The sequence below is a fragment of the Nerophis lumbriciformis genome, linkage group LG23, assembly GCF_033978685.3.
Source record: "Nerophis lumbriciformis linkage group LG23, RoL_Nlum_v2.1, whole genome shotgun sequence".
Lineage (NCBI taxonomy): Eukaryota > Metazoa > Chordata > Actinopteri > Syngnathiformes > Syngnathidae > Nerophis > Nerophis lumbriciformis.
In genome coordinates, this window is record NC_084570.2 from 34,523,453 (window position 1) to 34,548,959 (window position 25,507).

Genomic DNA, 25,507 nt, shown 5'->3' on the forward strand with positions numbered 1-25,507 from the left:
AGGTGAATTTGTGTAAATAAATCTCCAGCAATGGTGACATGGCAGAAAGAGACCCAAAATAGTTTTAGTTCAATCAATCCAAGGTGCACTTACTGCATTTACTGCGCCTTATTGTAAGCTATCTACAAACAATAAAATAATGCATGTTCCAATGAAAAGAATCAGTGTACATACTGTATGTACTAATTGTGACAGTGGAACAGAATCATGAGAAAGTGAGGGAATCCAACAAAGTTTTCACATTGATTTGAATAATGTTGAATTACTTTTCAGTGTTATGTAACAAGTACTCAAAAAATTACGTATTGTAACAATAATGGAAATCTAGAGACGTCACTATGCCAAAATCAAACAAAATGTATTGGTCCAAAATATGTATTAAATAAGGGATATTTTTTTTATCAATATGTACAAACAAAGGGCAGCAGCAGGAATTTGACCATTAACAAGAACATAAAGCATGAAATCCCATGCTGCAACACATCTACTCACTACTCCCCACTTCCGACACAGTTGTATAGTCTCTTCACTGAAATGGGTACAACACTGTGGTCCTTGATCCCCAACACAAATCTTTCAATGAAAATAAGAGTTTTTCTCAGTTCCTTTGGGTACTGGACAGCAAAAACAATATAGAGTGACATTAATGCACTCATAGCATATGATATGTCCATGCTGCTGTCCTCAGTCAAAACCTGTATACCATCCAGGTATAGGGTTATCCTTTGTGCCTGCAAAGGGTTCCCCTCGTGTGTGTTATGGAGCATGATTGCTGGAGTAGGCACGCTTGGCTCCTATGCAATAAAAACAGATACATGTCAGGAAATAAAACCTGCTGTGAAAACAGCAAAATGACTCAATGTTGCCATTATATGGATAATGCCAATTCCTAAATCTTGACCTTAAATGCAGTATTTACCTCCAGTAGAGTGTATAGAAAGGATGAGTCCTCTCTGAAAATGGAAGGCAGCAGTAGAATTGCTATATCCCTAATGAGTCCTGAGGAAATAAAATTATTCTGTAATATTTTTTGTTTTCAGAAATACAGATTGTGGCTCCTATAGATACACATATAGGCCTAGATACCTCGTCTTACTGAATCATCCAGGCAGGCATTGATTGCCCTCTGGCAGCAGTCCTTTAGGTCACACATAGATGCTCTTTGAACCATCTTCGTTGCCATTCGAACCAGCTCTGTGACCATTCCACGATCAGCTTCTACAAGGAATTGCTCCTTCATCTCCCACAGAAGCTGTAAGGAGGGATAAAAAGTGTCATCTCAAAATACTTGATGATCATAAATGAAATAATACACATACAATTAAATATGGTCAAATCAATGCTTGAAGATACCAACTATTTTAGGGAGCTTCAGTGCGGGAAACTTTTCGATGATTTCCTCTGCCTTGGCAGTTGCCATGAAGGTCTTTCGGTATGCATAGGTTCGTCTCATTCTCTCCTTTAAAAGAGTTCAGATCTGGGTGTACCTTAAGCATCTCTGTAGACATTTCATTGATATGAGCTTCAATGCTCCTTTCATCCTCTCTACATTCTTCACTCTCCTGAGCCTGTATGCATTCAAGAAAAATGACAAGCAATATAGTAAGAGGTAACTATTAATATGAGGTGTACATGTTTTTTAAAAAGTTATATACTATGGAAGAATCATCCTCCCTGTAACCTTCGTCTTGTGTTATCTTTCTGCTACCACTATGTTGGAGACCAAGCTCAAGCCCAGTCTCCCTGCTCCTCCTACCCGCACATTAGTGTGTGCTCAACATGGATGTATTAGATCCATGGTGCTCACCAGCCCATCCATCTCTCCAAAGACGAGCTGGATGGCGACCGCAACGCCGCTACCGACAACGCTAAAGCTCCTTCTAACATTGACAATTTATACTATAATATTTCATTAAAATACCAACTACGATAACCTTTTTAGAATGATTTAAGATTAATTGTACAGATATATTGTAACCTATTTTGTCATGGCAGCTCTCAGCAGAGCTTTGTCAGGTATTGTATTGTTTGACCACAATACAATTTGTTTGTTTGTTTTCTTGTAGAAAACAAACAAATAAGCAAACGAACAAAACATAACAAGAAACAAATGCTGAGTCCACCTTTTACCATACAAGTTCTCAGCTAGGGTCAAGCATGCTGAAATAAGATATTATATTTAGCTCACCTTGATTCTCAGAAGTTTCTTCTGTTCTCTCTCCTGTTCTTCTTTGTTCTGTTCTGTTCACAGTAATCACTATTGGTATGTCACACCTGGTTTATAGTTAGGGAAGACCAGACCATGTGGTGCAATCCATGAGGCAACCAGCTCTTAACTCACACATGACAGCCACCATCATGCCAGCTCCCTGGCCCAACACACCAAACCTTGCCCTTTCCCCTGGGAGATCAGGGTTCAATTCCCAGCATCAACAAACCCTGATGTAGTAGCCTAAAAGTCAGCATTACAGTGTGATTTTTGCATCGGTTAAGGCTTGGCCTCTGACATCAAAGACCGTTGTCTATCAATTAACTTATATGCAGCTTCCCAACTGGACTAAGCCAGTCAGCAGGGTACAGCAGCCTAGGGATGAGGCCGATCATGGAAAAGTATGAGGAGACAAATACATGAGTAAAATTGTCTGTAAAATAAGTGTTTAATATTTTTTAAATTGTCTGTCACTAATCTACACATCACCTCAGTATGCATTAACATGGTCACTCTGCATCAACCAGGCCTTGAACTCACAACTTCAAACTGTATCCCTAGATCACCTGACTTGTAACAAACTTTCAAAAGCCTTTGTCCAGTGAGTCGTATAGATCACTTAGATGCCCCAGAAAGAGGGGTTATATCCTTGCTGCAGGGACCCCCTTGCTAGTTCTTTGCCGTGTGTCATTTCCTCCTGAAGAAGGGAGTAGTGTAACTAAACTAAATAAACACAATTATAACTGCTGCGCAGCGATGGGTCGGGTCCGGGCGATTTTTGGCAAATTAAGGCAATTCTGAGCAACAAACAGGAGAACAGGAAGGCAATACAGTTGACATTATAATGAGGCTAAAATCCACAACAATAGAACCAAAGACTGTGGTCTATCACGCTGAGCTAATTGGCAAGTGACAATTCAACAGTGGCTTCACAAATTGATTAAGCCATTCACTGTTGTGCATGCAGATTTGAAACCACTGTAAATATATCAGTTATCAAGACAAAAGTCTGAAAATACACATATTGCATCTAGACAGAATGGAGATATTGGTAATTTGATTTTTTTAATTGATTCGATTTGCTCCATAAGTTAATAACTGATGTTTAATCTATCATGACTCTAAAATGTATATGTTTGCTTCACAAAGACCACCTGGCATTTTCATGAGCTGTCATCACCACCTTTGTCAGGGCTTGAATCCAGGTTACTTGGCACCAAGAACGAGCTCCTAAATCACTGAGCTATTTCTCAAACAGAACCACCAGCCAGACAGCAGTTGTCAAGGCAGATTTAAAAAATGGTCCTCCCAGTCACAGCTAATCTTTGCCTGAGTTAACAAGATTTGCTGATGAAGATCTTGCTTTCTTATAATTAATGGTTGTGGAAATAAATTGGTAACAGAACATTTCAGTTATAGGACTGCCATTATTTGTATGTCTGATCATAAGGTGTAAGGTAATAGACTAGTATGGTGGACCTGATGACTGAAGGCAGCCAGCTGGTTTGCTCAGTCACTATTGCCAGTGACTTTAGACTGGGTGGCAGGTGTTCAAATCCCAAGATGGACAATTATGTTACAGTTTGATCAACAGGATCTGGGGAAGAAGAGTTTGCTTTAAAATAAACAAAAAAATTGTATATGAAAAGCATTTGTATCAGTAGTCACAAGGAAATGTATTTTGCACTATTATTGGCAAATGTTATCAGGAAGTATGTCCCTGGTGACACAGGATCTTACCCATGCTTTCAACAATCCCTGAAGAACTCTTTCTTCCAAAAACGGTTCTCTGGATCAAAATAGTTCTTACTGGAACCCTCCTTAGTGTTAGTGAGAACCCTTTTAAAACCAATTATTCAGAAAAGGGGTTTTAAAGGGTTCTCTGGATCAAAATGGTTCTTACTGGAACCATTAGCGTTACCAAGAACCCTTGAAAAACCCTTTCTTCGGGAAAGGGTTTTTCAGAAGCAAATGGTTCCAGTTAGAACCTCAGCCCTTGTAGAAGAACCCTTTTGGAACCCTTATTTCTAAGAGTGTACCATGAAAAATTGGTCTGAGGTCAATAAGCGCAACCAGAATTAATACGTACATAAGGCGCACCGGGTTATAGGCGATTTTTGAGAAAATTAAAGGATTTTAAGTGCGCCTTATGTATCATAACCTCTTATATGATATTTGCACCCTCTATGAAGCGGTGTCCTGAGTGCAGATAAACACAAATTTAAGGTTCTTGTTAGGTTTGAGGTCTGTGCTGTAAGAGTTGCAGTGAATGTGCGTTCTCTATTTAACTAGCTCTCTATTTAATGCGTCTAATGACCACTAACTATTGGAAGCATATTTCAGCCAGCATAATTGCATCGTGCATCAGCTGACAAAGCAAACAGCTACATCATTGTGTACCGTCATGTGTGGCATGTTTCTAATAACTCACAGGAGAAAACAATGTTTCAATACTTTCAGCCGGAGGCAGAATGTCTAAGGGAGCAAATATGAGTGTGAAAAGTTGCAGGAACAAATCCAAGACACAACATCAATATTAATTTGTGTGCAGCGTGAAGAACGCATGCCCCACGTTGCACCGTAGGAATGTTGACCGGTCAGGTTGGTTTCTACTGACTGGTCAGGTGGTTTCTACTGACTGGTCAGGTGGTTTCTACTGACTGATCAGGTGGTTTCCACTGACTGGTCAGGTGGTTTCTACTGACTGATCAGGTGGTTTCTACTGACTGGTCAGGTGGTTTCTACTGACTGACCAGGTGGTTTCTACTGACTGGTCAGGTGGTTTCTACTGACTGGTCAGGTGGTTTTAACTGACTAGTCAGGTGGTTTCTACTGCTCACTAAATCAAGCCAAAGTTATTTTTAGGTTTGACTTGTTTTTTGTTTGTTTTGCTTGTTGTCACTTTTGTTTTTTATATCAACCTTGATAGATTGACTTCATAATGTTTGTATGAGAAGTAATATATTTTATGAAGAAGAATTGTATGAAATAAAAAGTACGACACAAAAAACGACGTCTGTCTGGTTATTACTGATGAAATCTGCTTTCTGTCACAAATATAAATAAACTGTACTTCATAATGTTCCAATTTAATTTATTTAATTTATGAATTTAATTTATGAAGAATTGTATGAAATAAAAAAGTTCGACACAAAAAAACGACGTCTGTCTGGTTATTACTGATGAAGTCTGGTTTCTGTCACAAATATAAATATACTGTACTTCATAATGTTCCAAATTAATGTATTTAATTTATGAATTTAATTTACTTAATTTAATTTATGAAGAAGAATTGTATGAAATAAAAAGTATGACACAAAAAACGACATCTGTCTGGTTATTACTGATGAAATCTGGTTTCTGTCACAAATATAACTATACTGTACTTCATAATGTTCCAATTTAATTGACATACCAACTGTTTACTGGAATTTACTGTCAAGTACATGTTTTTTATCAAGGTGTTAAACTAGAACAGGAAATTTATTTTGAAAGTCCCCAGACATAATCATAATAAAGTGTATTTTAAAAAGCTACTCTTTTGACTTCATCAAGCCAAAATAAATGATGCGTACAGATGCGTTTTCAAATGTTCTTGTAATCAGATCATATTTTCGGTATATTAAAAGGAATTTTTGCCCAAAAATTCCATGGCATTTTCACCTAAATATATATATATATATAGGTAGGTAGGTCTTTATTGTCATTGCACAAGTACAACACAACTTTGTTTTCAGCACAAACCCGTTCAAGATGAGATAAACAAACAGTGTACAGGGTTACAGAACAGGAACGCTGATGGGTCGCCACAAGGCGCCCAGTAAAAGATGGTAAAAAGGTAAACGCTGGGGAAGCATGAGTAAAAAAATACAATCTAGACTGGGCTCCTAAGGGGGCCCAGTCTGAAGTGGGGAAAAAAAACCTCCATAGCAAAGCACATATACATATTACAACCTACATCTCGAGATATCTAGCAACAGAGGGGAGGGAGTGGGGGGCCATGGTAGCAGGCTACAGCTCTTCAGGCGCTGCCCATCCGTCCATTACCCTAAGGCAGGGGTCGGCAACCCGCGGCTCCGGAGCCGCATGCAGCTCTTTGATCACTCTGATGCGGCTAATGTTGTGTCGTTCGCGAACAATTCGTTCGAACGAACAAATCTTTTGAGTGAACGTGCTGAACCGAATCACTTCATGAACTGATTCGTTCCTTTCTCTGTGTCAGTAGGTTCGCGAGTCCTGATTCTGTCGTTCACTGAGTGATTCGTGTCGTTAATCCGCGGTGAACGAATCGTTCGCTCAGTCCCTCCCCCCGCCCCCATGATGAGTAGCTGGCTGCGTCATTCGCCGACGTCGAGGGTTCAGTGAGTCACAGAATGCGCCAGTTCCACTCATACCGCGACCATGCCGGTATGAGTGGAACTGGCGCATTCTGTGACTCACTGAACCCTCGACGTCGGCGAATGACGCAGCCAGCTACTCATCATGGGGGTGGGGGGAGGGACTGAGCGAACGATTCGTTCACCGCGGATTAACAACACGAATCACTCAGTGAACGACAGAATCAGGACTCGCGAACCTACTGACACAGAGAACTGACTGTGTCGCGGAGGAGGACGTCACATTGAGGCTCTCGTTCAGTCACTGTGCGCGTCGTTCATTGGGTGCTGAGGGCTTGTGTCGTTCGCGAACTGACACACACCGAGATCTGCCGCTGGGGAAGCTGTTCCTGACTGACTCATGATTTGCCGACCTGCACACAGAACTGCTGCTGCAGAAGTGATTCAGGTTCACGTACTGAACTGTGCTGACTGTGGCGCTGTGTCAGTCACTCACTGCCTGGTGTACTGCATGCACAGAGCTGTGTAGGGACTCGCGTTCACCCTATTTGCTGCTTCTCCCGCGAATGTCTGCACTGTACTGTACTACGCACCCCCCCCCCCCCCTCCTATTTTTTTTTTTGGGGGGGGGGGATTTGGTGAACAAATTTTTTGAACGACTCAATTTAAGGAACTGATTCTAGTGATTCAGTACAGTCAAAAGAACTGCCGATCTCATCACTAGATGCGTCTCAGCTGCATACTTGCCGACCCCCCCCGATTTTCCCGGGTGACTTCCGGGTTTCAGTGCCTCTCGTAGAAAACTCCCGAGTATAATATAAAATATATAATTCACCCTTACAATAATAATAAGGGTGTGCCATGATGGTACAGCATTTGGTGCCTTCTACAATCTGTGTCAACAGCTTGCCAGCCAGACAACTTGAGATATACATCTTCTGCTTGCACACGTAAGTGACAGCAATGCATACTTGGTCAACAGCCACACAGGTTACACTGACGGTGGCCATATAAAACAACTTTAACACTCTTACTAATATTGCGCCACACTTTGAACCAAAACCAAACAAGAATGACAAACACATCTGCACCTTAACACAACATATGAAACGACGTGGTCGCATAGTGATGCGGGTGTGGTTCTCCCAAGGATGCAGACGGCTTCGGACACAGCTTGCAGGTACGAATATGATTTATTTAAAATATAAATCATACGGTGGATAAACAAAAAGACATGCACGTAGCACAAAAGGCAAGAAACAAAAGGACTAGCGTGGGAGCTAGCAGGCAAAATGGCATAGCGTGAAAACTAGCAGCTAAGGAACATGAAATAATCGTCGTCATCAGTTGTATGGGAACAAACTACGAAGCCAGACTGAGTGAGGCAACGCCAAAGACTAAATAGCCCTCTGATTAGCGCCCGGGCAACAGGTGCGCGTCCCGAACACTAACCAGAGGCAGGTGCATGTAATCGGTTGACATGGCAACTGAAAACAAACAAAATCAAGGTGCTGAAAACACGTGACTAAAACATAAACAAACTATGATCCGGGCAGCGGATCGTAACAGTACCCCCCCCCTTAAAGGACAGATTCCAGATGTCCCTTGACACTAAATAAAACTAGAACCCAAAAAACAAGAAATAGTTCGAGAGTCAAGGGAGGGTGGAGGGAGGATTTGGTGGTGGGTCGCCAGGCCACGTGTCCCCGAATCCACCGGGGAAGAGTCAGGTGGCGGCGGCGAGTGGAACGCCGCTGCCGCAGGCGAGGCGGGCGACCACGGAAAGGCCACATTCGTGGCTGCCGAGAAGGTGGGCGTGAGTGGCGCCAGAAGTTCAGCAGCCGCAGAGTTCTACGACTACGTCTCAGGTGTCGCTGCTGTTTGCGCCACTGGCGTCCATAAACAAACCTCCGAGAGCGCCGCTTGCGCAGCCAGACCACTCGAGGTCGCTGAGACGAAGACGAGGAGAGAGCAGACGTCGCCGTGGAAGCAGGAGGAGCCGACGTCGCCGTGGAAGCCGACGTCGCCGTGGAAGCAGGAGGAGCCGACGTCGCCGTGGAGGCAGGAGGAGCCGTCGTTGCCGTGGAGGCAGGAGGAGCCGTCGTCGCCGTGGAGGCAGGAGGAGCCGTCGTCGCCGTGGAGGCAGGTGCAGGTTCTGGTACCAGCCGTGGAGCAGGTGCAGGTTCTGGTACCAGCCGTGGAGCAGGTGCAGGTTCTGGTACCAGCCGTGGAGCCGGCGCTGGTGTGGGTACCAGCCGTGGAGCCGGCGCTGGTGTGGGTACCAGCCGTGGAGCCGGCGCTGGTGTGGGTACCAGCCGTGGAGCCGGCGCTGGTGTGGGTACCAGCCTTGGAGCCGGCGCTGGTGTGGGTACCAGCCTTGGAGCCGGCGCTGGTGTGGGAACCAGCCTTGGAGCCGGCGCTGGTGTGGGAACCAGCCTTGGAGCCGGCGCTGGTGTGGGTACCAGCCTTGGAGCCGGCGCTGGTGTGGGAACCAGCCTTGGAGCCGGCGCTGGTGTGGGAACCAGCCTTGGAGCCGGCGCTGGTGTGGGAACCAGCCTTGGAGCCGGCGCTGGTGTGGGAACCAGCCTTGGAGCCGGCGCTGGTGTGGGAACCAGCCTTGGAGCCGGCGCTGGTGTGGGAACCAGCCTTGGAGCCGGCGCTGGTGTGGGAACCAGCCTTGGAGCCGGCGCTGGTGTGGGAACCAGCCTTGGAGCCGGCGCTGGTGTGAGAACCAGCCTTGGAGCCGGCGCTGGTGTGGGAACCAGCCTTGGAACTTGGCATGGTGGAGCTTGGCGTGGTGGAGGTACTGGAGACGAAGCTTGGTGTGTCAGCCGAGGTGCAGGAACAGGTGCTAGCCGAGGTGCAGCTGGAGGTGGCCTAGCTGGCGGTTGTGGCTTAGCAGGACGAAGGACTGGTGGCGGTGGCCGTGTAGGAGGTTGCGGTTTAGCACGCCGAAAGACTGGTGGCGGTGGCCTTGCAGGAGGTTGCGGTTTAGCACGCCGAAAGACTGGTGGCGGTGGCCGTGCAGGGGGTTGCGGCTTAGCACGCCGAAAAACTGGTGGCGGTGGTCGTGCAGGAGGTTGCCGCTTAGCACGCCAAAAAACTGGTGGCGGTGGCCGTGCAGGAGGTTGCGGCTTAGCTGAGCGCAGTTGTGCCACCCCACTAGCACAGTTCCCAGTACTAGCCCCCCCCTCAAGACGCGGATACCAGACGCGCTCTTTGCGGTTTGGAACCGTCTTCAAGGGTGGGTGGGGGGAGATAAGGAGGGGGGTATACTCCTCCTCTTTAAATTGTCCAAATTGTCTATTCTCACCCCCCACTTGAGATTGGGTGAGAGAACAGGGGGAGAAAATATGTGCAGTGGGCGGAGCAATAGTCACTGGGGGCGGAACCAAAGTCACTGGAGGTGGAGTTTGAAAATCAGAATGTGACTGACTAGACGTACACTTAGCAAAAATGTCCTGATAATGTTTTATCTTGGAATAAAAGTCATTTGGAGGTGGCTGACTGAATGAAGCAGAAGATGGGAAAAAAAATTCTTGCTCAATGACGTCATCGGGAGTGGGCGGAGTTACCTCTTCGGGGGGCGCCAATGAAATGACGTCATTGTTGATTCTGTCCATGTGACTGACAGCCCAATCGGAAAAATGTTTGGCAAAGTGGTCGATTGGGTTGCCAAACATCTGAGGAGGGGAAGTTTGAGCTGCATGTAGCTTGCTTCGGTCCGGGGGAGGAGTTTGCAGGAGCGGCGCGTCTTGGCGGCGAGGGAAAGACCTTCTGGCCGGCTTCCGTCTTCGCTGACGCGTCCCGTACTGCGGGGGTGTGGCGATGTCCTCGGGCCAAACGGAGTGGATTGGGACCAGCTTTCCGTTGGGACCCCATATCAGGTCCTGGCGCTCCGAGGGGGAATAGCGAAGAGTTTCCGCCTCCATCGTTCGCAACACCTCCCACGTACCTTCGTCGAACTCCTCGATGGCCGGTGCGGGAGAATTGTCTTCTGCTGGCTTCGTACTGAAACGACGTGGTCGCATAGTGATGCGGGTGTGGTTCTCCCAAGGATGCAGACGGCTTCGGACACAGCTTGCAGGTACGAATATGATTTATTTAAAATATAAATCATACGGTGGATAAACAAAAAGACATGCACGTAGCACAAAAGGCAAGAAACAAAAGGACTAGCGTGGGAGCTAGCAGGCAAAATGGCATAGCGTGAAAACTAGCAGCTAAGGAACATGAAATAATCGTCGTCATCAGTTGTATGGGAACAAACTACGAAGCCAGACTGAGTGAGGCAAGGCCAAAGACTAAATAGCCCTCTGATTAGCGCCCGGGCAACAGGTGCGCGTCCCGAACACTAACCAGAGGCAGGTGCATGTAATCGGTTGACATGGCAACTGAAAACAAACAAAATCAAGGTGCTGAAAACACGTGACTAAAACATAAACAAACTATGATCCGGGCAGCGGATCGTAACAACATAAACACAACAGAGCAAATACCCAGAATCCCATGCAGCCTACATTATACACCCCTGCTACCACCAAACCCCGCCCCCACTCCAACTCTGCTCCCTCACACATCACAGTGCAGTGCAGACATTTGCGGGAGAAGCAGCAAATAGGGTGAACGCGAGTCCCTACACAGCTCTGTGCATGCAGTACACCACGCAGTGAGGGACTGACACAGCGCCACAGTCAGCACAGTTCAGTACGTGAACCTGAATCACTTCTGCAGCAGCAGTTCTGTGTGCAGGTCGGCGAATCATGAGTCAGTCAGTAACAGCTTCCCCAGCGGCAGATCTCGGTGTGTGTCAGTTCGCGAACGACACAAGCCCTCAGCACCCAATGAACGACGCGCACAGTGACTGAACGAGAGCCTCAATGTGACGTCCTCCTCCGCGACACAGTCAGTTCTCTGTGTCAGTAGGTTCGCGAGTCCTGATTCTGTCGTTCACTGAGTGATTCGTGTCATTAATCCGCGGTGAACGAATCGTTCGCTCAGTCCCTCCCCCCGCCCCCATGATGAGTAGCTGGCTGCGTTGTTCGCCGACGTCGAGGGTTTAGTGAGTCACAGAATGCGCCAGTTCCACTCATACCGGCATGGTCGCGGCGGAGCTCAACTGAACTGAGAAAGGAACGAATCAGTTCATGAAGTGATTCGGTTCAGCACGTTCACTCAAAAGATTTGTTCGTTCAAACGAATCGTTCGCGAACGACACAACATTAAAGCAGAAGCCCCATACAACGTGCGGCTGGTCCGGCATGCTGGTTGTAGTGGGCGATAAATGCTGTAACATCACGGTACGTTCGAGAGAGTAGTTGCCCTGAAATTCTAGTTGCCCTGAAATTCGTAGTCTGCCGGTAAAATCGGGAGGGTTGACAAGGATGATGCTGTCAAGCGCCATTCATATAAAACTCGCAAACATTTAATTTACATATTAAGGTGTGGGCCGCGTGTCTGACTCTGAAACCCTTGGTTTATACATAGCACAAAGCAAAAAAAAAACTTTGTATGCAGTGTTATTTCATTTTAAATTTCAAAATATTTTTGTGGCTCCCATTGTTTTCTTTAATTTGTGAAACTGGTCAAAATGGCTCTTTGACTGGTAAAGGTTGCCGACCCCTGCCCTAAGGGATATAGATATATTACCGTATTTTCCGCACTATAAGGCGCACCTAAAAACCACACATTTTCTCAAAAGCTGACAGTGCGCCTTATAACCCGGTGCGCTTTATTACGATTCATTTTCATAAAGTTTCGATCTCGCAACTTCGGTAAACAGCCGCCATCTTTTTTCCCGGTAGAACAGGAAGCGCTTCTTCTTCTACGCAAGCAACCGCCAAGGAAAGCACCCGCCCCCATAGAACAGGAAGCGCTTCTTCTTCTACTGTAAGCCACCACCCGCCCCCGGAAGAAGAAGAAAAAACGCGCGGATATCACCGTACGTTTCATTTCCTGTTTACATCTGTAAAGACCACAAAATGGCTCCTACTAAGCGACAAGGATCCGGTTCATAAAAAGACGCAATCTCTCCATCCGCACACGGATTACTACCGTATTTCACAGCAACTGATATTCCTGTGAACCGCACTGTGGAACGGGAGCACGTACGGTGAATATTCGCACCACAGGGAATGAGAAGTCATCCTTCACTGTGGTTCTAGCTTGCCATGCTAACTTCCACCCATGGTGATATTCAAAAGGAAGACCTTGCCAAAAGAGACCTTTCCAGCCGGCGTCATCATAAAAGCTAACTCGAAGGGATGGATGGATGAAGAAAAGATGAGCGAGTGGTTAAGGGAAGTTTACGCGAAGAGGCCGGGTGGCTTTTTTCACACAGCTCCGAAGGCGAACACACCTTCACTAAGACGGGCAGACAGCTCCGGACGACATACGCCAACATTTGCCAGTGGATCGTAAATGCCTGGGCAGATATTTCGGTCACAACTGTGGTCCGAGCTTTCCGGAAGGCAGGATTCACAGAACAACAGCGACACTGACTCCGATGACTTCGACGAGACGGAACCGGCCATTTTGGATACCACGCTTGCGCAACTTTTCAATTCGGACACCGAAGACGAAGAATTCGAAGGATTTACGAATGAAGAATAACTTCAGAAGGTGAGCGCTATGTTTATTTTGTGTGTTGTGACATTAACGTTCGAGCAACATTATGTTGCTATTGCTCTACACCATTTTGAATTTTACTATGTTTGTGATTGCACATTTGCGTACATTTTGGGACAGAGTTGTTAGAACGCTGGTTTTCAATATATTATTAAAGTTTGACTGAACTATCTGACTGTTTTTTTGACATTCCCTTTAGCGCAGCGTAGGCGCGGCTTATAATCCGGGGCGGCTTATTGGTGGACAAAGTTATGAAATATGTAATTCATTGAAGGTGCGGCTAATAATCCGGTGCGCCTTATAGTGCGGAAAATACGGTAGATGAAATTTTTACCCAAAAATTCCATCTAATATACTGAAAATATGGTCGGATTACAAGAAAATTTGAAAAAGTATATAAATAAGAAGACATAATGAACCTTTTTGAGCAAAATGTGTACAGATGTTTATATTTTTTATATACTCTCAATGTGTTGGCCATAATCATCAAAATTGCAAGGAATAACAACTTGAAATAGTTCATGTGTAATGAATCTATATATATATTTATACATTTTTTAAATGAGTGACAAAACTTTTTCCGAGTTTTCTGCGCTGGTTTAGTTCCAGGACACGGGCGTAAATCTGGTTTTCATGGAGGGCCACATCGCAGTCAAGGTTGCCCTCTTGTTACAGTGAATATATATGAATTATAATGTATAATCTCCTGATTTTGTACACAATGTATTTGATTATTCATTTTTTTCACGTACTAATTGATGGACAACATACTTGCTTTAGAAATCATATGTCGGGGGGGGGGGCAAGCATTTTATTCTGACAAAAAATGTTTGAAATATATGTTAATAAAACTGGTTTTGCGAGGGACGTTTTCATATGTTTTTATCAATGCTAAAAACAGACCGTACATCTTTTAAAGACAAAACTTTGTGTTATTGGTGACAGTGTACTAGTATTTATTCTTACACGGGCAGGGTTTCCCTTAAACAGCCAAGACACCTGTGGCGGTGGGGGCCTGGTTATGTCGTGGTCACATGACGTCGTGGAGTTTTTTTTAAATAGTTTTTGCCATATTTTCAATTGTTTGCAGCTCATCACATGGACAAAGATAAGACCTTCTGGAGGAAAGTTTGTGGTCAGATGAAACAAAAATGGAGCTGTTTGGCCACAATAGCCATCAATAAGTTTGGAGGAGAAAAGGCGAGGCCTTTAATCCCAGGAACACCATCCCTACCGTCAAGCACGGTGGTCGTAGTATTATACCCTCGGCCTGTTTTACTGCTAATGGAACTGGTGCTTTAAATGGGACAATGAAAAAGGAGGATTACCTCCAAATTCTTCAGAACAAGCTTAAATCATCAGCCCGGAGATTGGGTCTTGGGCGCAGTTGGGTCTTCCAACAGGACAATGACCTCAAACACATGTCAAAAGTGGTAAAAGAATGGCTAAATCAGGCGAGAATGAAGGCTTTAGAATGTCCTTCCCAAAGTCCTGACTTAAACGTGTGACTTAAACGTGTGGACAATGCTGAAGAAACAAGTCCATGACAGAAAAAACTACAAATTTAGCTGAACTACACCAATTTTGTCAAGATGAGTGGTCAAAAACTCAAGCAGAAGCTTATGGATGGCTACCAAAAGTGCCTTATTGCAGTGAAACTTGCCAAGGGACATGTAAGCAAATATTAACATTGCTGTATGTATACTTTTGACCCAGCAGATTTGCTCACATTTTCAGTAGACCCATAATAAATTCATAAAAGAAGCAAACTTCATGAATATTTTGTGACCAACAAGTATGTGCTCCAATCACTCTATCACAAAAAATAAGAGTTGTAGAAATGATTGGAACTTAAGACAGCCGTGACATTATGTTCTTTACAAGTGTATGTACACTTTTGACCACGACAGTATATATATATATATATATTATATATACATACATATATATATGTATATATATATATATATATTATATATACATACATACATATATATATATATATATATATATTATATATACATACATATATATATACATACATATATATATATATATATATATATATATATATATATATATATATATATATATATATATATATATATATATATATATTATATATACATATATATATATATATATATATATATATTATATATACATACATATATACATACATACATACATACATAATACATATATATATTTATATATGTATACATACATACATATATATATATATATATATATATATATATATATATATATACATATAAAAAAAGGTTAAGTCCCTACCTTATGACAAAAATGATTTACGACCTAGCTGTCAAAAATGATTTACGACCTAGCTGTCAAAAATGATTAATGACCTAGCTGTCAAAAATGATTAATGACCTTGGGGTCAAAAGGTCAAAGGGGGGTGGGGTTATGGAAAGGTCAGAGGGAGGGGGCGGAGGGGGGATACACCTTGTGTTAGAAATGATTAATGACCGTGATACACCTTGTGTCAGAAATGATTGATGACCTTAGAAGAGGTGGTGGGGTTATAGAAAGGTCAGAGGGAGGGGGGTATGAGGAGTCCCACGAGTCCCGCAGCCGGCCTTGTGAGCCCCGACAGAGACATGGGAGGAGTGGTGGAGAAAAGTTGGAAAAGTGGTCAAAAGTCCTCAAAATGTTCAAAAATCACACGCACGCACGCACACACATACGCACACACACAAAGTCTCACTTTGATACACTCTTGTGCGTGAAAATAACCAGATACATGCTGAAAAACATATTTAAAAGCTGGAAAAACTCTGGTAGAGCACACTCTTCAGAGGGTTTTGAGAATGAGGGGTAATTATTTTTTTTTTTTTACTGATTGCAATATATCTGTTTAGAGTTTATATAATAACAAGTATTTATTCTAAATAAAAGCAGTTAAACACCGCGTCGAAATTCACGCTCAGCAGAGGGATGTTCTAGGGGAACCTTCATCCATTTTGCGTAAGTACTGGTTATTTTTTACATTGTTTTATTACCTCTGTTTTACAACGTTATTGGTATATTTTATTAGACGATGATCTAGTCGACGCAGAAGTAAGAGACGACGAGCTTTGTTTGATTGATCTTACAAAGTTGGAAAACGACTCTAGCGGTGAGTTTAAACTATTGATTTGTTTTATATTATTTGTAATCATTATTTTGTTTTATAGAGGGGATGTGGGAAGATTCTAAAGAGATCTCTTTTTCACAATCACAGTTTGATGAGTCAAATGATTTTCAATTTACAAGAAAAAACATACATTATACAAAATATATATATATATATATTTACTTACAGATGTTTCTTTTACGCCTCTGGCACGATGGTTGGTCTTAACCGAACGTTCGACGGCATCACACTTCCCGCCAAAACGTTCCGAAGAAGTCTATATTGAAGACCAGCTTGCGGAGGAGGAGGCGGAGGAGGAAGTTTTAAACCCGCAAAAGACTCCTGCCGTTGAAGAATTGTTCCCGGACAAAATTGTCGAAAAAGACGTCGAATGTCCCTCCGTTGAAGACTTGCTTGCTGCGGACGAGAAGGCTTTTCTCCCGGTAAAGAGTCCAGAGGAGGCCGCCGTCGAAGGCTTACTCAGGGACAACATCATCGAAAAAGACGGCGAAAGTCCTACATGCTCCCGCTGTAAGTTCTTTCTGCTTTCTGTACGTTCTTCCTTAAAGCTCCGGAGTTTTGAGGAGCTCCTCACACTAACCCGTCTTTTGCACAAATGAATTTCGCGCTCAGAGAAGTAGGCGGGGTTTGATTCCGGAGGTGGGGGTTTGTTTCCGGGTGCGATTGTGAGAGTGTTGAGCGAAAACGACAGCGCCACATGCGGTTAAAGTCGATCATGTTTATTATTTTTTTAATTTTTTTTATTTTTGCAGGCGGTAAGAAGAAGCGGCAGAGGAGGAGTCGAGAGCCGAGCAGACTGGAGCAAAAAAGACAACGGATCAAACAACACTACAAGATACTGGCTCGTACCTTTGAGATGCTGTCTGACATTGTTTAATACATGTTTGATTGATATAACTGCTTTATAATTTTTTTTTAATTTTTAATTTTTTTTTTTTTTAGAGAAATAGAATGGCCGACGAAAAAATTGTAGTTTCGCCCGAATTAGTGGAGGATGACGGAGAAATAGAAAACGAAAACGTTCCTAATCATCATTTAGAATCAAATCAAACTTTTTTCATTCTTCACACACTGTAATTTATCATTCCAACTGGAAATCAAACTATAACCCGTCTTTGCAAGATACTCATAATGGATTAAATTTAAACACAAACACAGACGCACACACACAACCGCAGCAACAGGGAGATTTGGAGGGTGAAGGGGTACAACCACAGGGTGGCATGGTGGGGGTGCAGCAGCAGAGGACAGCTCATGACCATCCAAATTTAAATGAGAACCAGAGAGGTGAGGGTTTAAATGTCTTGAGACGCGAAGTGTTTAACAATGTTGAGTTAAAAAGTGTTTTATCTTTTCCTCAAAACAGCGGTGTAACAGATTACGCCACATTTTACCGTCGAGTCATGGGGAACCTTGAAAACTTGACAAATAGGGTCGTTGAGGAGGCTAGACCCAACGACATCGTTCAATTAGAGTTTATCGGTGACAGGGCGCGAAAACACGCTTCATTTACGTTTCAAAACGATGCCGGGGAAGTAATGAATGCTTTTCAAAACGTTCTAGACCTGCTGGTACAATCAAACGCTGAAATTATGAACGACGACGAAATACAGGTAGTAGTTCAAGTGATACATAATCCTAGAGGCGGTGTTAGAAGAAAAGCCGAAACCCTTTTGGAACATGAACTCTACAAAAAGAAAGCTCGCTATCTGTATAAACCAAACAACGTGAATAATCATCTCTGTTTTGCCATCAGCCTGGCCCATCTGATTCATCCCGAATTTACGGATAGTCAGGCTGTGCTGGAGGCTAAACAAATACAGAGAAAAGCGGGCTTAGACGATCAAACCCCCGTCACTTTCAGTCATATTCAAGCGTTTGAAAAAGTCGTGCGACGTAAAATTGTCATACTGTACAGAGAAGAGGATCAACGCCCCTTCTCGCTGTTTGAGACAGATTCCCCTAAATCAGATAATCCGTTGTATTTGTATTTATCTCAAAATCATTACAACGGTATCATCAACATTAAAGGATTTTTGTCAAAACCGCACGTTTGCCACTACTGCTACAGAGGGTACATCAAAGCCAACAGACACAAATGCGACGGTCATTGCGTGGTCTGTACAATTTCCGACTGTGTAAAAATAATGACAAAATCAGTCTTTTGTCAGGATTGCAACATGTGGGCACGTACACCTACATGTCTACTCAAACATAGGGAAAAACAGCCGGTAATGGGTAAACTACTCAGCATTTGCGATCGGCGGAAAAAATGCCTTGAATGCAGGGTATATTACGAAGTACCCGTTTCTACAGGTATCGACAATCACAAGTGCCCCAAGTCAAAATGTCGAATATGTAAAGTGGAGTTACCCCACAGCGATACAGAGGCAGCAGGAGCAGGACATCTTTGCTATATACAAAAACTACCAAGCAATGTAAAGCACAATGATAACATCATATTTTAGGATTTTGAGACGTTTGTTGGTGTCAACAGTACGCACATTCCCTTTCTAGTCTGTACAAAGACGTTGCAAGGAGAAGAGTGGTGTGCTTTTGGTACGGACTGCGTTACAGTTTTCCTCACACATTTTAGGAAAGCTTGTTATCGTCAATCTACATTTATCGCCCACAATTCGAGAGGATTTGACGGATACTTGATTCTGAGTGGTATGGTACAGTTGGGCATAGCTCCCTCTATCATTATGCAGGGGAGTAAAGTTCTCTGTTTTGAAGACCGTGATTTTAGGCTAAAATACATTGACTCGGTTTCCTTTCTTACCATGCCACTCAGTGCCATGCCTAAAGCGTTGGGACTCGATGATTGCTGGTCCAAGGGGTATTTTCCTCACAAATTTAGTTCGGAGGAACATTTAAACTATGTAGGAAAATACCCCCCAATCAGCAATTACGGAGTAGAACGCATGACGGCCGACGAGCGGGACAAGTTTGAGACGTGGTATCGTAAAAAGAGCCGGGAGGTCTTTGATTTTCAAAAACAAGCGGTACAATACTGCAAAAACGACGTCGACGTTCTTCGTGCAGGATGCCTCAAATTTAGAGCTGAGTTTATGCATGAGACGCATGTTGATCCTTTTAGCCGTATCACCATAGCGTCAGCCTGCATGAAGGTGTTTGTGACTAATTTCCTCGAACCAGACTCTCTAGCCATACCTTCCCCGGATAACTACCAAGGGACGTGTAAAAAAAACTCGCACGCCAGCATTCAATGGTTAGAATGGGAGGCGCATCGTCGTGGAATTTTTATACAGCATGCTTTAAACAAAGGAGAAAAACAGATGGGGTCATACTTTGTAGACGGATTTGCTGTAATCGGCGACAAACCGTTTGTCTGGGAATTTCAGGGATGTTTTTATCACGGATGCCCGACGTGTTTTGAACCCAGTGCCGTATGTCCTTTGACAAACACTCGTTATGAAGAGTTGCACAGGGTTGCCGAGGAAAAAATGGAGGCGTTAAAGCGCGACCACAAGGCCAACATCATTATCATCAGAGAGCACGAGTGGAATGAGATGAAAAAATCACAACCCAGGGTGATAAACGTTCTCAAAACTCACAATTTCCCCGAACCTCTCATCCCTCGAGATGCTCTTTTTGGGGGTAGGACGAGTGCCTTCAGCTTGAGGCACACGGCAGGTGAGAAGCAGCGTGTATTGTATGAGGATGTCACCTCTCTCTACCCGTACGTCAACAGCGCATTTCCTTACCCATTGGGTCATCCCGTCATCATTCACACGGATTTTGAGGACGTTCAAAACTATTTTGGTCTGGTCAGAGCTATCGTTCACCCTCCTCGAGGTCTCTATTTTCCAGTGCTACCCTACAGAACGGCCAAAGGCAAACTAGTGTTTACACTTTGTCGCACATGCGCCGAAAACAATAACCAACAGGGACCTTGTGAGCATGATGAGGAAGGTAGGGCGCTGACGGGAGTCTGGGTCACGGTTGAATTCAACAAAGCTCTGCAGTTGGGGTACAGAGTCGATAAGATTACGGAGGTATGGCACTTTGAAAAGCAGAGCGGTAGCGTCTTTACGGGTTACGTTCAAACTTTTCTAAAGGGGAAGCAAGAAGCTTCGGGGTATCCTAAAGAAGCCGTCGATGCAGAAAGCAGGGAAAAGTACATTCGCGAATATCGTGAAAATCAGGGAATACTGTTGGATGCTGCAAAAATCGAGGTCAACCCCGCCGAGAGACAAATGTCAAAACTCTTTTTAAACAGTCTTTGGGGAAAGTTTGCGGAGAGGCACAATAGAACTCAGACCACCTTGGTGAAAAAAAGTGAAGAATTTTACAACTTTGTATTTTCAGGAAAATATACGGTTGAATATTTCTCCTCTCTCTGCGATAAGATTGCTATGGTACAGTGGAGATACGGCAAAAACAGCGTGGTGCTTCCTGGTAACACAAACAATGTATTTATCGCCGCTTTTACCACCGCTTACGCACGCTTGAAAATGTATGGTTACCTATAGAAGCTGCAAGAGAGAGTTCTTTACACAGACACCGATAGTTTAATCTACACGGTAAACGAGGGGGAAGCTTCTCTGGAGACGGGCTCCTATCTAGGGGATTTGACGGATGAGTTGGGGGGCGACAGCATTCAAGAATTTGCCTCTGCCGGTCCAAAGAGTTATGCCTACCAAACCCTACGGGGTAAAAAAAACTGTGCTGCGTGCCAAGGGAATTACTCAAAACAGAGAATGTTGCGAGAGGGTCAACTTTGACAGCGTCAAAGATTTGGTAGAGGGATATCTACAGGGAGAGAAAACGGGTGAGATATACACGCCTCATCATCAAATTGCTCGTGATAAAAGGGGCTTCCTTTTAAAAAACACTTCATTCGAAAAGAAGTTTAGAGTAGTGTATGACAAAAGACGTCTCTTTCCTCACGGGAAAACTTTACCGTTTGGGTATTAGAGAAGGAAAAAAATGGACAAAATGGAACAAGTAGACTTTGATCCTAGATTGTATACACCTTTTTCATGCTTGGTTGTAGGGCCTAGCGGTTGTGGAAAGACTTTTTTTGTAAAATGTATATTGGAAAATTGTGAACACGTCATGAACTCTGTACCCAATAATATTGTGTGGATTTATATTTCTTTTCAACCCATCTATGCAGAACTAAAAAAGATGAATAAAAAATAAAATTTGTGAAAGGACTGCCTGATTCTTTTGAAGATGAAAACTTGTTTCCGGACGATCAAACTCATCTGGTCATTTTGGATGATGTTATTTTCCAAGCCTCCAATCATCCAGAAGTGGTGAAAATTTTCACTCAGTATAGACATCATAGAAATATGAGCGTTATGATGCTGACCCAGAATGTTTTTCATCAAGGTAAATTTTCACGCACAATTAGCTTAAACTGTAATTATATGATACTGTTTAAGAACCCGAGGGAAAGATTGCAGATTAACGTCTTGGCTCAACAAATGTTCCCCTCGCAAAAAAGTTTTTTCTTGGAAAGTTTTGCGGATGCAACTTTGGATGCTCATGGGTATTTAGTGGTTGACCTGACACATTTTTGTCCAGAACAATACAGACTGAGGTCGGGTTTGCTTCCGCATCAGTGGCCCGTTGTGTACGTGCCGAAAACATAATTTGAAAATGTCAAAGCGTGTAAAAAGGAACGGACCTATGTTAAAAGCTCTGTACCATGCCTCGCCTCAAAAACGTCGAGACATTCTGAGTTATGGCTCTCCAGACTTTATCCAGACGCTGTGTGAAATTGCTTTAAATATTTTGAAGGGTAATGTGCCCTTATCTCAGTCTCAATTTGCTAAACTTAAAAAACAAAAGAAAATCATCAGACTGCTGGCCGATAAAAGGACCGGACTGAAACGCAAACGCCAGACTCTGATGAAACAGTCGGGCGGTTTTCTTTTACCTTTGCTCTCTACAATCGTACCTTTTATAGGGAGTCTTATCGGAGGATTGACCGGAAAAGGTTGAAGATGAAAAAGGCTCAAAAAATTTTTCTCCTATCTCCCCAACAATTAAATCGTCTGAATTGATCTGAGCAGACCATCAGACACTCGGCGGAGGATGATCTGGACGCTAAAATGAGAGACGTCTTAAACGAACCGGGAATGAATCCTCATGAAAGAATAAAAATATACGACACCCTGATGCAGAGATACCTTAGTTTGGTGAAGCAGGGGCAACGTGAGGAAAAAAAGATGACTGTGACTTTACACAAGGATTCGACAAACGACCCGTGGAATGTCCCTGAAAAGATGGATAAACCAAGGAACACAGCCGGGGAGTCGGAGGATGTCACGATGATCCAAGTTATAAAAAACCTCCCTCAACGCGATCGTAACAACGCTGAGTACATTATGAAAAAATTATCCGAGAATGGCATGGGGTGGACCATCAAAGGAGAGTTTGTTCAAAACGGAATGCCGTTACTAGGAACTCATATGATCGATTTGCTAAAACATCTGATGCAACGGATCAAAAGACCGCAGAACCGCCCGCCCAAGGGATGGAGAAATTTTTTAACAGTGTTGACGGAGCTAAACATCCCCGCATCAACCATTCATAACCCCGTAGCACGAGATCAATACAGACGTCTAAAAGTGGGGGTAGAGTTTGAACCGGCATGGAATGAAGAGGAGAAACGGGTTGCTGTGAAAAAAGAAACATTTCTATCCCCTGAGAGGAAAAGAAGAAGTAAAAAAGTGACATTGTCCCCGCATTGGCTAAACCTTGAATGATGTGACAAAACTTTTGTTTCAATAAAATGTTTTTATTCATCAAACGCATTGTGTACAGCATTTTCATTTCATTTCAACGATTCAAAAACGTTTCTAAACAACAGACAGCTTGTGCGTTGCAACTACTACTATTATTCTTATTCCAACTTGTACAACTTTGCAATTTTTTAACCAGGGTATATGCTTCTAGATCATTTTTTACTACATCATCGTCGTATAAAGACAAAACTTGTTCAAAAGACAGTCCGCAAAATCGATGGTACAGATAATAAACACAGTGTTGACCACACACTACGGACAAAGGGTGTTGAAGCTGAAAGTTGTGGTACAATATCCGCTCAGAACGATTTTCCAAAAAGCTCAAAATGCTCCGAGGATAGTAGTCAAAATCGGGAGAAAATCCATAAGAATCAAAAAAAAGTGGCGGTCCCATCTTCCTCCAGAGTCATCGATAACCAGTGCTCCCCCGGCCGATGTCCTTTGTGGGTGTTGACGATAAAGTAGGAGGGTGGGGTGAAGGAGCGAGTCAGCGAGACGAGTTGATCCGAGGCCCATACACCGCAGAAAACATCCCCCAACACATGTTGCAGAAGCTTCTCCAATTGATGGTTATTCATTTCCGTCATCAATAATAATCCACCAGCACTTGTCGTTTGGAATCAATTTCCAAAATAGAGTCGTAGCACGCATAAACCACAAGAGTGACCGTGTTGGGTAAGGGCACTCTGAATCTCATTTCCAGTCTTAAAGTTCCGTTAGAAACCCTGGACAGTGCGTCGCTGTCCTCCCCCGGATTGAGATTGAACACAAACAACGAATACCCTCGTTCAAAATCTTGTCTGTTGATGCATAGAGGTAAATCCTTCAGATGCCTCCCTGTAGCGGTAAACATGTTGTAAAACTCTCTGACCGAAGCCCCCTGGTTAAATTGAGGTTGGAAAGCTTTGGAGGGAATTTGTTTTCCCGCTTGACAGAGAGTGACGTATTCTGCATTAAAATGCTGGAAATTAAAGGGGGAGAGATCTTTTCTTCCGGTGAAAGCTTCGTGGTTCACCATGCCCAGAACAATGTATTTAGGCATCGTCCCCAAAAACAAATTTTCTTGGGTGCATACTCTGGAATTTTCGGGGATAGAGTACGTTTTCACGCTGACCCGTGACAAAGGGTAGAGGGCGTTTCCTTTGAGCAGGGCGGAGGCATGACCCAATCGTACAGCCGGAGAAACGGTGACCTTTTTTGTGAAGAGAGAGGCGCCCAGCACTTTCAGACGAAAAGTACCGTCCGCAGCCCCCATGAGACAAAAGGCGTCGCTGGCACGCGTGAGTTTGATTCTCACATCCACCGAGTTGAGAAGGAGTCTCTCACTGAAAAGAATGTCGGCGTGAAGCGGACCCAGTAGATGAACCTCATTAGATTCGGCCGTGAAAGCGCTTCTGATGTTAAGCCCTTTGTTGGGCCCATTCACGCCTACTATAGAGTCTATAGAGCCGGCGGTGTCTTTGTAAAATAACCCGGCTGAAAATTGACTTTTGAGGGTGGCTTCAGAATAGTTTAGTAGTGTTTCAATTATTGCTCTGTAGGGGTGAGTGGCACTGGATTGAGAAATCAGTCTATCCCCTAGCATAATATCGCATTGGCTAAAGATGGTGTTTAGAGGATAATTGATGAGACCCACGTTTGCATCGAGGGGGATATTTGTTCCATCGGCGCGGGTGATTTTAACCCGCAGGTAAAGTAATGTGTCGTTCAGATCCAAGTACTTTTCACCTTCTCCCGGGATGAAAAATTCAATAGGGCCCCCGTCGGTGATGGCGGACAGAGGCAGGACTTTTGTGTAGGTTTTATCGTCGATGGACATTTGAGTCATAGGAGCTGAAAATAAATCCAACTTGGCCATCGTGCATTCGGACGAATTTTGATGTAAAAGAGCCATCTTTTTTTAAAATATATCGCTCGAGACGTCGTTGGTCCTTCTCTTTGTAAACCTTTTGCCGACTGATTTTTTTTCCCCTAGGCGTCTGCGTTTTTTATCAATCCTGGAGACACGTCGCCCCGGCGGTCTCTTTCTGGGTTGTCTAGCCAGGACCATTATTCCTCCTGATCCGTCTTGTACTCCTCGACCCATTTTTCCAACGGTATGGCTGAACACGTCGGAAGCGATATTTTTCGCCGCTGTTTTAAGATGAGGTTTGGCCAGGGCAAAACCTCTTTTCACAAGAAACACGAAACAGCCTCAAAAATACGGAGCCTATCCCACGCCCGTACATCACAGGTGAACCTGCGAAACCGGGGAGGGAACCCCCCACTTGGCTTTCATAATATCCCACTAAACATAGAGGGTTGTGCAGGGGTTGACTCATTCTCGATGTTGGTGGTTTTTTTACTTTCTGACGGATCTAAAGTGGAGCTTCACGATGGTCTTGCCAAAGGT

At 43.8% G+C, this 25,507-nt stretch overlaps 2 protein-coding genes across 3 annotated transcripts; both read right to left on the reverse strand.

Annotated features, from left to right (window-relative positions):
- Positions 1–337: 337 nt before the first annotated feature.
- Positions 338–17,235, reverse strand: LOC133622756 (uncharacterized). 2 transcript variants are annotated; one of them, XR_012051131.1, is made up of 4 exons: positions 16,500–17,235; positions 1,087–1,252; positions 920–999; positions 338–794 (listed from the first exon to the last, which is right to left on the reverse strand). XR_012051131.1 is itself a non-coding variant. In XM_061985690.2 (4 exons), exons 1-4 carry the CDS (start codon positions 1,451–1,453, stop codon positions 492–494), a joined length of 645 nt encoding a protein of 214 aa, XP_061841674.1. In that variant the 5' UTR covers positions 1,454–1,923; the 3' UTR covers positions 338–491. The 2 variants fall into 2 exon arrangements, 1 of the variants encoding a protein (XP_061841674.1); XM_061985690.2 differs by lacking the exon at positions 16,500–17,235 and adding an exon at positions 1,358–1,923.
- Positions 17,236–23,701: 6,466 nt separating this feature from the next.
- LOC140679764 (uncharacterized protein F54H12.2-like) lies at positions 23,702–24,973 on the reverse strand. The gene has a single exon (XM_072915844.1). It carries the CDS (start codon positions 24,971–24,973, stop codon positions 23,702–23,704), a length of 1,272 nt encoding a protein of 423 aa, XP_072771945.1.
- Between the last annotated feature and the right edge of the window lie 534 nt (positions 24,974–25,507).

Excerpts from the sequence above, each read along its gene's own strand:
- LOC133622756 (XM_061985690.2), bottom strand. The coding sequence starts at position 1,453 with ATGAGACGAACCTATGCATACCGAAAGACCTTCATGGCAACTGCCAAG. Across the intron at positions 1,253-1,357 it reads CACTGAAGCTCCCTAAAATA|CTTCTGTGGGAGATGAAGGA; the intron begins GTTGGTATCTTC and ends CCCTCCTTACAG. Across the intron at positions 795-919 it reads TTCTATACACTCTACTGGAG|GAGCCAAGCGTGCCTACTCC; the intron begins GTAAATACTGCA and ends TTTATTGCATAG.
- LOC140679764 (XM_072915844.1), bottom strand. The coding sequence starts at position 24,973 with ATGGCCAAGTTGGATTTATTTTCAGCTCCTATGACTCAAATGTCCATC.